General features: G+C 41.1%; 1 protein-coding gene across 2 annotated transcripts; it reads right to left on the bottom strand.

The window, feature by feature from the left end:
- Positions 1-3,124: 3,124 nt before the first annotated feature.
- On the bottom strand, positions 3,125-10,714 carry mex3a (mex-3 RNA binding family member A). Of its 2 annotated transcripts, XM_046834134.1 has the most exons (3): positions 10,059-10,714; positions 6,336-7,413; positions 3,125-6,186 (listed from the first exon to the last, which is right to left on the bottom strand). In XM_046834134.1, exons 1-2 carry the CDS (start codon positions 10,630-10,632, stop codon positions 6,341-6,343), a joined length of 1,647 nt encoding a protein of 548 aa, XP_046690090.1. In that variant the 5' UTR covers positions 10,633-10,714; the 3' UTR covers positions 3,125-6,186; positions 6,336-6,340. The 2 variants fall into 2 exon arrangements, with proteins under 2 accessions (XP_046690090.1, XP_046690089.1); XM_046834133.1 differs by having other exon boundaries at positions 3,125-7,413.
- Positions 10,715-11,124: the final 410 nt, after the last annotated feature.

Here is an 11,124-nt window from a genome sequence, read left to right as displayed (position 1 = left end):
GCATCACTATCATTACTGAAACAAATCAAACCACGCTACACAATTAGCTTTGCCATTATGAAGTCAAAACAGTCGAGATACAATTTCACCATGTAAGAGCTGAGGCTGTCCTTCAACATAACAAGCCGCTGTTGTACGTTTTCCTGTGAGGGTGATGAAAATCTACAAGCGGGGGTAAAAAACCTTAACCAAGTATTCATCAGCCCTTTAGTGTAGTGTGTACAGAAAGCTTTCACTTGTACAGTTTTAGTACCGTTTTCCAGCCTGGCAATGATGATGATGATGATGATGATGATACAAGATACATGCAAACTACTGTGTTGTAGAATATATGAGTGTGTTCTGTATTTACTGATATCGGCATAAATCTACTACATTACATCGAGACAGAAAAGAAAACGGTGGGGCGTTTGAATATTTCATGTAATGTAGAAAACATTCTCTTCTTTAAGGGAATTTTCTGGAATGTAATAGATGTACGCTCGGAAATGTGTGTATGCACAATTATCCACCTGCTTCTCCGGTCCACACACCTCTGTGATGCCCTTTCACTTCACTGCACTCAAAACAGATGAAGCGCTTGAAATAAAAGTAAAAAGAAATGCCAAAAAAAAGAAAAAAAAAATCTATACATTATTGAAAACCAGGAATGAGGGAGTAAAGGATTGTGTTCAGTCAGCAATATGGGGTTAGTTAAAGAACAGCAGGCAAACAACACGTGTGCCAAGTGTTGATGCAGTGCTAAAATGTGATTGAGGCACAAACTTGAGACTAAAATACCTCCTAATCCTTAAAAATATTTTTTATTATTTTTTTATTTCTTACTTTTTCCTTTTTATTTTTTTTATTTCTTTCCTTTTTTTTCCTGAACTTATTCCATCGTTAACGCTCGAAAATCTGAAGTTAAAATATAATCCTTTAAAGCCCCCTTTACCACCCGCCTCATTGTACACCGTCAGAGGTATGAAGGATTTATCTAACTTTTTTTTTTTATTATTTATAAATAAAAAATTCTATAATCTTAATTTTAGTAGAAATCAACATCGTGTTTTTTTTTTTTTTAGAAATATATTAAATTTTTTTTATTAATTAAAAAACAAAATGTCTCGAAGTTACTTATAAATATGTTTGCTTCATTTTAAGATATTCATAAATAACATCCAGATACTGACCTCTCCCTCTTTTGTATGAAATAATAACCCATGTTAGCAAAATAGAATCTTACGAAAAATGTTAGAAGACTTTCCCCCTTACTTGCTTTGTATAGGGAGAATCGAAAAACAGATACAGTGGAGCATCCATGGCATAAAAAACTTAAAGCTTTTTGTCTTTTGTCTGATGGTACACAGATGAAGTGTGTTGGTTTTTTTTTTATTTCTTACTTTTTCCTTTTTTATTTTTTTTTAGTTTATTTTTTCTTTCTTTTTTTTTACATTCAAATGCACTGTCCTGTCTATATTATAAAGGCATTAGAATCGCTTTAGTGCATTTAGTGTCTTATAGATAAACGCCTGCAGTCCTACTAACTGGATTATGTCAAAGTAATTTCTTTCTAGATCTACTATTAAAATTCCATAGATGTCAATATGAACACTATGCTAAAAAAAAAAAAAAAAAGTTAGATTGTAGTTTTTATGGAAATATTGTGACTGCCATGTAATTGTGCATTAGATACTATAATAGATAAGATAAGATAGATAAAGTTCAGGGGTTGGAAAGAAATCTTAATACGTCATTATTTCAAACACTAGATGAAGTCATTACTAAAGCTCTCTGTATAACATGTAGCTCTATTATATCCACAGATCTGAACTGATAAAAAGGTAAACGCTCTGTAATAAATCAGCATGCATAACCGATATGGAGCTACCAAAAAAAAAAAAAAAGATCATCAAACCACATTACCACTACGTATTTACTCCATAACTAAAGAGTTCCTCGAACGTTACCTTCACGAAATACAACGCATTGGCACTGAAACGGAAAAGAAACAAATTAAAAATATCCTTCCTCTTCAGTTCCAATTGAACAGATTGACTCTGTAGCCCTGTAGTGTTTTTACACGTTTAATACAATGATTCTGATTAGCCCTAGCAAGGTACGTCTCGTTCTTATCAATATCACGAAACGTTATTTGGGTAATTATTCATCCTTCATCATATTGGTCTGATCTGACATACAGATTTAAATTTTTTTCCCCCTCAATAAAGTCAAATCGTCTTTCCTGTTTTTAGAGACTTTCTCCTGTATTTAGTGCTATACTATGTATCATTTATTTTTAAATCTCATTTTGATTCTTTGGCTACCATAAACACTCATAAGCGTAATCCTTCTATTGACGGGATTATAACACGTCCTTCTATAATATAAACAAACTGTCCAACAAAAGATTTTTTTTTTTTTTTTAAATAGTTTCATAATTGGCTTAAATACTGAAATATATTCTCAGGATATGCCTATGGTAGTCACATTATTTTTAATGATATAGCTATCTCCGAATATATTTGAGTAAATACAAATATTTTTAATAGCAAATAAATGCTACTCTGTAAAAAAATCTACCTGGCTCTTTGCAGTGAATTGTTGGGGAGAAAAAAAGAAAGAAAGAAAGGACTTGCTGCAATTGCTGAAATTCGTCCCACCCAAAACGTACTCTATGAACACACACAATTCATAAATACTAAAATCAGCTAATGATTTATTTATGGGTTTAGAGAAACGACGCAGTATAAATGCTGATAATGTCTGGAATGGTGTGTTTCTAAATCTTGGACAATGTGCAAGCTTTTGTTTTAAGTTTTTTTTTTTTATATATACCTAATAAGCAACGCCTATATGAAGTTCTGTACAACTTTGAAAGCTACGCATTGTTGTATTTGTTGTTTAAAATATAGTTTATTGCTAGGCTGTATTCCTTCACCTGAAGAACGTGAGGAGACAGGAATACACTCGTTTTTTTTTCTTTTTCTTTTTTTGAAAATAGCGAAACGGGCACAGTTTTGTTTAGTTTTTTTTTTCTTCTTCTAAAAAAATTTCAAGCCACTGAATGTGATTTTTGCATAATTTTGTCTAGCAGTTTTGGCTTTGACAAGGAAAAAAAAAAAAGACACAAATCCTGCATACATACATTTCTCCAAATAGGCCATTGTTTATCTTTTTATTTTATTTTCATGAATATGATTCACGCTGATCAGGAAACAGTTAACAAAGTGTGCTTGGCACTTTGTATTGAGAAAAGCGTAGCTACTGTTCAGAAAAAGAAACAAAAAAACCCCACTGCGTTGTCCAAATTGCGTTCAGAGATTTGCTTACTTGCTCGTCTTCTATCAGTGCAAAGTGAAAGAACTTTTGTAGAAATGAACAAAAAAGGAAAAAAAACGAATTATAAAGTTGTCTACTACAATGCTTTCCAGCTGTTTGGTTTTTCAGATATACGCTGCTCGTCTCGATATAAGGTGCTTCTCTCTTATCCAGACATAAGTGTTTTAATGTAAGTGCTCTTAATAGCTTGAATTCTTTATATGGTAGAAATGTCTTGCTTCCGAATCAGAATGTTTAGAGTGTAAGTACTGTAAATAAGATGGAAGTTGATTCAGATGTTTGTCATTTAAAGTTCAAGTCAGAAAAACAAAATTGGTTTGGTGAAATGGTGATACTGTAACGAGTTCCCAAAATAATTTAATCAAATCCCTGACAAAGTATAAACTATCAAGGATGTCTAACAGACGACTAGCGTTATTGTTTGGTGGTCGTGAGCTTACCCCGACACCCGACCAGTCCCAGACATGTGGCAGTGGCGCATGAAGTCTCCAAAAGGACAAAACTGACCCATTTCAGGTGGACTACATTTCTCAGTGCCTTCTTTTTTCTTTTTTTCTTTTTATGCAACAGCCCTCACCCACCCCAAAAAAATAATTTAATAAAAAAAATGGAGACTTTCCCTAACCTGCAAATGCTCTAATCTCCTCAGCCAAAAAATCCTCTAGGTTGATATGTAGGACTGGAGTGGGTGTGTAATTTGATTCAGCTCCAGCAGCCACTAAACGGGGCGTGTCCACCCAGCTCTGCTGTCAATTTCAATTGTCTGATTTTGTTTTGGACTTGGACGTCTTGCTCTCATTGGCTGCCTGTGGCCGTTGGCTTGGGGTTTGGGGGGTTTGGGATGAGGTGGTAGCGGTGGGGGTTTGGTGAGTCGGGGTGGTTCATGCTCATGGTGAATGATAATTTAAAAAAAAAAACTTCCATGGCAACTTCGATCGACTTGCACTCCCTCACGGACACGTCAGATCTGGCGATTTCTTTCAGGGAGGGACTGAACTTTGGGGTGCGAGCGAAAGCATTAACGAGAACAATTACCGTCCGCTGGCAGTTTTAGTTTTTGTGTTCGTCTGTTATTGTAAACCAAAAAACACGTACATGTCCGAGCGGTCTTTTTGCGAACAAATAACCGTTTGCTACATAGAAAACCTGCAAACATTTGCGCGCTCTCTCTCGCTCTGAAATAAAATCTGCACTCTGGATTTTTCCCCCCTTCATCAGGACAAAGGAGGCCCCTTTCCTCAGTGGGAATACTAAAGCTCAGAGGAGCAGGAGACCAGAAGGAGGAGGGAGAGAAAGAGAGTGAGAGTTGGAGAGGTGAAGGGAGGGGCCCCAGCTGCACCTAGTCAGGCTTTTCTATGTGTTTGGTAGAGGGGGAGCAAGAAAAGCACAGGGTTTTGGAGCATCCATGGCAAAACGGACTTTCCCCCAAGTTGCTTGCACCTGGTCTATGCCACATGACTAATCAGCAGCTCCTCATTGGGTGAGAGCGCGCTCCAGGGAACGTCCCACCGCTGCGTTAAAACAATACGCCTGCTTGGCTGAGCAGTTGCGGTCATTAAAGCCTAGCATGGGGACGGTTAGGCAGCGAGCGGGATCAGGACACTCCCTAAAAAAAGAACCGGGGTCACAATATGAAACACCTGCCCACATTCGGCTTCAATGAAAGGACGCAGAGGCAGCAGGCAGTTCGCAAATGTGGGGACTGGACTGGGGGAGCTGCATAATTTCCTTACTACAGCCCCCCCCAGACTCTTTCTCTTCCTTTTGTGGAGGGTCTATTCAAACTCAGATTAGCGAGCACCTTCCCTTTCGCGTTTCGTTTACATTTCATGCGTCCATTATGAAAAAATAATAATAAATTAAACGCTCGCTGTGTGGACGTGAGGATTTTCACTGCGGCCAATATGTTGAAGAGGAAAACGTGAATGAAATAAAAAGAAAACTCGAAACGCCCCTTTTGGAAGTTGCAAGAACGTCCAAGCTGATTAATCAGTTTAAGGCTCGCTACCTTTTTAAAATTCAAAGGCTTTACAGCGATAAAACATTTTCCCCCTGTTGTATCACAGATTATATGAACGTGTGGCTTTTTTTTTTTTTTGTAGAATAAAAACCCAAATCGCTCAAACACCAATTCAAAACTGTCATAAAGAGAAAAAAAAAAACATACTTCAGGTAGTTATTCAGTGTGTCGAACTTGTTTTCCGTTTGCTATCGAAGTAATTGTTTGAATGCACAATGTTTTGTGTGTGTGTGTGTGTGTGTGTGTGTGTGTGTGTGTGTGTGTGTGTGTGTGTGTGTGTGTGTGTTTTCCCCAAATCCGCATCTTCACAAAGCAGGATCAAACAAATACATAAAGGGCGTTTTTTTTTTGTTTTTCCAATGACAATCAAGCTATCAGTTTTAAGGTGCAATGATAGACTTAAGATTCAGTCATTATGTACTTTGCCTTTAAAAAGCAGATTTGCCTATTCGCAGACAAACGCTGGGATGTAAAACTATATTCTTTCCAATCGTACAAATCAACATTAATAATCTATATATTATCATAATAATAATGGTAATAACTTCCGAAATAAAACACACAAGTGTAAAACATTCACATTATTTCGTCTGTTTCAACCCACATTGCAGTTCACGTGGAAAAACAGCAGCAGTAAAAAAATGTAAAATAAATTAACAGCAAAAAAAGGACATTGAGTTAAAATTTTCCCCATTTTAACAAAACTTTTATAAAATATATATGCATATATGTGTGTATATATATATATATAAAAGAAAAAATCTGAAAATACTTCTTACTCTTTTTTTAGTAAAGCAAGCAGTGTCTTCTAAAATATCTGCTCGTTTTGATTTTTTTTTCATTTTCTGAAAAAAAGCAAGACGTACATGGGGCATACTGACCAATACTGACCAAACAAATGCTAAACTAATAAAAGAAGTAGGTAAAAAATATCTAGTTAAAACCAATGCACCAAAAAAAGAAAAAACAAACAAAAAAAAAACCTTTTTAAGACCTTTTTTAAGAGAAGATCCGGATGGCCTGGGTGACGAGCGTGTGGCAGACGGGGCATTCGGGGTGGTTCAGCTCGCAGATGCGGATTGCGCACTCCATGCAGAACAGGTTGTGGCCGCATGGCACTAGAGCGGCCGTCACTTTGCTCTCGAAGCAGGTCATGCAGTCTCGGGTCGTGGTGGGTTCGCTGTGGGCACGCCGAGCCTGGGCGTGGACTGATCCTATGCCAGTAGATCCGGGACTGCTGGTACCAGAAGGTTCTGGAAGACCTGGAGACAGTCTGGTCAAGGGCAAGGGCAGGCCTCCGAAACTCTTGGAGCGCTGCTGCACATAGTAGGCTACCTGTTTGGGGTAATCAGGGTCACCCCAGCTTTGGGAGCCTTCAGACCCAAAATAGGAGCACGGCTTTTCTCCGTTGGTGGGGGCCGAGAAGTCGGACTTGCTGTAAATCCCCATACCAACTCCAACGCTTCCACTTCCGGTGCCTCCTAGCACGGCGTCAGAGAAATTCTGCCGGTAGCTGCTGGCCAGTGGCTTGCGCTGACCGCTCTGAAGCCCCCATGCGTGCTGTAGGCGATTCTCCGGTCCACCGTTGGTGCCGTTCTCAGTGGCCAGGCAGTCGTTCTCGTTGTTGTGGTCATGGAGGGTGCCGGTGCGCGAAGCGATATGCGCCTCAATCTCCTCCCGTGCCCGTTCTGCATTGCCCGGAGAACCAGTGATCTCGAAAACAGGGTCACGATCGCGGCTGGGAGTCACGATGTACGTGCACGTCTGCTGTTGGATGCGTTTGATAGTGGAGCCTTTGGGGCCCACCACCAGTCCCACTACACGGTAAGGCACGCGCACCTGGATCGTGGTCTGGCCGGGCAGCAGAGCAGGCGGAGAACCATTAAAGGACACTCCCAGCTTGTTCCGGGACGCACGGAGCATGGAGAAGTGCTCAGCTGCCGAGATGATCTCGCGTCTAGCCAATGCCACGTCTTCCTTGCGACCAGTAATGAGAAAGACGGGCTCCTCACCCCGCACGGGGGTCTTGATGTAGGTGTTGGTTTTCGCCCGCAAGGCTTTGATTTTACAACCTGCGAAGTGAACGCAGTAGCATGAGTGACGATCAGCAGTCATGTGGAACCTCAATAATCAACAGGTGTCAACTTTGTTCATTAAAAAGCCATTAATAAATTTTTAATTAAGGAATCAGCAACTCCCAATGAGGCCAAATATTAAATTATTTGAAAACAGTTTTTATAAAAGATATAAGCTACAAAAATAGGTCTTGCTGGCATTTTTTTAGTAATTGTATAGTAAGCACAGTAAACAAAGCACATAATACTAACTCACCATAATACTAAGTCACAGTTGTTTACTAAATAATAAAAAAATGCTAATTCAGGGTCTTAAAATGTCTCATTGTAAATGATCTCACAGAATTTATACTCAATTTCAAGTCTAACTTTTTTTAATTCACCTGTCACCAATGCATCCTTATTTACATTAGACCAAAATATTTACCTGTTTTCTCTAATAGGTGGAGCTTTATCTATTTATGACATGCGGATCATGGCAGTAAGGAGAAGGTCAAGTGAGGGCACAAAGCAAGAGATTATGCAGCATGCATGTCAAGTAACGCCTACTGAAATACATGAGCTCGAACAAACATATGTCGTTCGATCCTTCTTCAAATATCACCATCACAATACGTTCTTGTTTGACAGAAGCTTCTATATTTAAGGGCTTCGTCTCCAGTGTATAGATCGTCTGTGCGTCTGGGATGGGACGCTTGAACAGCAAAGGCCGTTGCTGTTGTGTTGGCCGAGAGGCCCTGTTGTGGAGCTAGCTCGTGGCGGGCTGTGTAACAGCAGTCGCTAAAAAAAAACACAGCCGGGACGGAGTGTGTATTGAGCGACAGAAGGGTGCACGAGTACAGCCCTCCTGAGCAGACTTGCCAGATGCTGCAGGTGAATGGAGCATGCTTACTACGACCATTCAGACTCCAAACACTTCGAACAATGAATGATTTAAGAGGAAGGCAATGAGTGGTGCTCTTTTCTCTATCCATCCGGCTCAAGTAATGATTATCTCATGTGTGTTTTCTTCAAATCATCAACATGCAAGTAATTCTGAAATGTGTAGGGGGAAAAGCTGTGCAACAACAGAAAAGCCGTGGTATAAATACAATAATCCATTGTTACTTTTTCCTCCACAGTGGAAAACAAAAAAACAAGACACAATTCTCATCTCTAGAAGCCCTCCAGCTGAGAAACACTTGCTGTTAAAGCACCAAATTAGAAGAAGCTCTTTCCACCCAAAATCCACCTAATCAGCACTTTACGGGTTCAGGCGATGCCCGGTGCTGCACTCGGACTGCCAGGCCCTGCCCCATGCCACTCCTCCTGCTCTCTATTCCAAATTCAAGGGCATGCTTTCCTTTTCTTTCCAACGTGTTTGGATAGATGTATGACGCGACTGATTGACACCACGTGCGGCGCAGACTTAATTTTTCGCGTGTTGTTTTATATTTAGAGTGTACGTGTGTGAAGCCCGAGCGCCTCCCATGTCCCCTGAGCACATGGAGATGGATGGGATAGATAGATTCATAGATAGATAAACTGATGGATGGGGTGTTGTATCGGCTGGCTGGGCGTGACCCTCCTCCTGTGAGCAGCGACTCTGAGCTCACGTGTCTTTCTTTCTCTTTATCTCTCCAGCTCCAAATAAACACCGAGCCCTGAACAAAGCCAGGATACCTGACCCCGAGGAGCAACCGTTTCTCATTTTCTTCCTCCAAACAACCGAATGAGATTAAGACAACAATAATAATATAAAAAAGCCCCACCAATCAAACAGGGTTCAGTCCCTGAGCTTGAACTTGTTGGCTCAACAAAAGCATAACGTCATAGAACAGGATCTCCTTACTTCTAACCGTTAGGACAGGCTCCAGTGCTTCTCCTCAGCTTTGATGAATAGCCTGATTTCAGTTAAACATCACCACCTTGCGTCCTTCTGCTGTCACTTTCGCGCCTTTTGTCTTGACAGCCGCGTCCTCCCTATCGTTCTTTCTTTCTTTCTTTCTTTCTTTCTTTCTCCAGCAAGTTTGAAAGCAACGACCCCAAAGACGCAACTACAGCCTACATCCCAAATCCATTCTCGAGGCAACACGAAAAGGACAAAAAGCACTCTTTTGATCCCGTATGCAAATCAAAAACCCTCAAACCAACCCGATGCTGATTCTTTCTTTCTTTTCTTTTTTTTTTTCTTTTACCCGCCGTTTTTAAGCACTCCGTTGTTTTCGGGTTTTTTCCCCCTCCTCCCTGGCGCTCAGACGACAAAGGAAGCGCGTCTGCACACGGACACTGATGGCGCGGAGCAGGAACAACGCGACCACGAGGTTTAACGCCCCTTACTGGTGTGGAATTTTTTTGTTTTGCTTTTTTGCTATCCTGCAACAATGTATGGGAAATGTGACATCCCGGAATTTATTTTTGATTTTATATATATTCACTGTAGTATGTTGCTGAATGGCCACCATGTGAGCTGAATAACAAAACAGGACCACCACTCCCACCTTTTCACGCGCTATAAAAACAAGACCAAGACATCTCTCTCTATTTATATTTATTCATTTGTTTAATCATAAAAATGATAATAAAAACATCCTGGGGGCCAGCGTGCGCCTCGTGGCGACTTGGAAACAAGTTGAAACATTGTAAACAATCGCGGTCTTTACCTTGCCTGCCCACGATTTCCGCCACATGTTCCGAGCTTGGCACGGGCACACATTCGGTGATGTTGCAGCCGCGCGCTTTGGTCTCGGAACCGGAGGTTTCGTACAGGGCGCACAGCTTGCTCTTGCCTTGTAAGATCCCAGCTTCTCCAGCACCACCTCCTCCACCTCCACCTCCTCCACCAACGCTGCTGCTGTTGGCGTGGCCGTGGCCGTGGTGGTGGTGGTGATTGTTGTTGTTGTTGTTGCTCCGCTCCTGAACTCCGGCGCCCTCCTCGCTTTCCCCGAGCCCGAGCAAAGAGAGCTGGCCCAGCGCGACCCGCAGCGCCCGCGACTCCTCTTCCTCCTCGTCTGGCGGCGCCAGGAGGCTCTCGGTACCGAAGCCGGAGGCGGCCAGTTCCGAGCCGTAGCCCCCATTTTTCTCCATGATCCCTGACAGCACCAGCAGGCTAGGCATGGCTAACAAAGAGTGTGAGACAAAGACGCGGAGAGCGAGACTGGAGAAAGCAGCGCATCCGCCGCCCTCCTCCTCCTCCGCCTCCCTGATGCCCTCCCTATGGCTGTTGGTCCCTCCCATGGACCCTCCCTTTACTGCTCACACTGCTGTAGCTCCTAACGCGTTTCATTGTGCACAAGGCAAACAGGATGCTCGAAGGGTTGCCAGATTCCTTCCGTAAAAACGCGAAGTAACTATAGTATAAAATGAGAGTAGATTTCTCTAGTTCCAACGAGTAAGCAGTTAAAATGGAGTTCAGAGGAAATACGTGTATTTCTTTGTGGTCCACCAGTACCACTGCTCATCCATGCAATTATCCAGTCAGTCATGTAGCAGCATCACAAGTCATAAAATCATGTAGGTGAAGGTCAAGAGCTTCATTGCATGTTCTAGTTGATCAAATATTAGAATGAGGGAAATTTGCTGTGATATTAATAATAATAATAATAATAATAATAATAATAATAATACTATTATGGAACAAGTTAAAATAATTTCCTATTTAAATTACGCATTATTTCATGCTATTTGCTAGTATCATATAGGACAGATTGACAACACTGTTTTTTTCTT

This window comes from Silurus meridionalis, chromosome 21 (assembly GCF_014805685.1).
Source record: "Silurus meridionalis isolate SWU-2019-XX chromosome 21, ASM1480568v1, whole genome shotgun sequence".
NCBI classification, from domain to species: domain Eukaryota; kingdom Metazoa; phylum Chordata; class Actinopteri; order Siluriformes; family Siluridae; genus Silurus; species Silurus meridionalis.
This window is presented reverse-complemented; position numbering and strand designations above follow the sequence as displayed.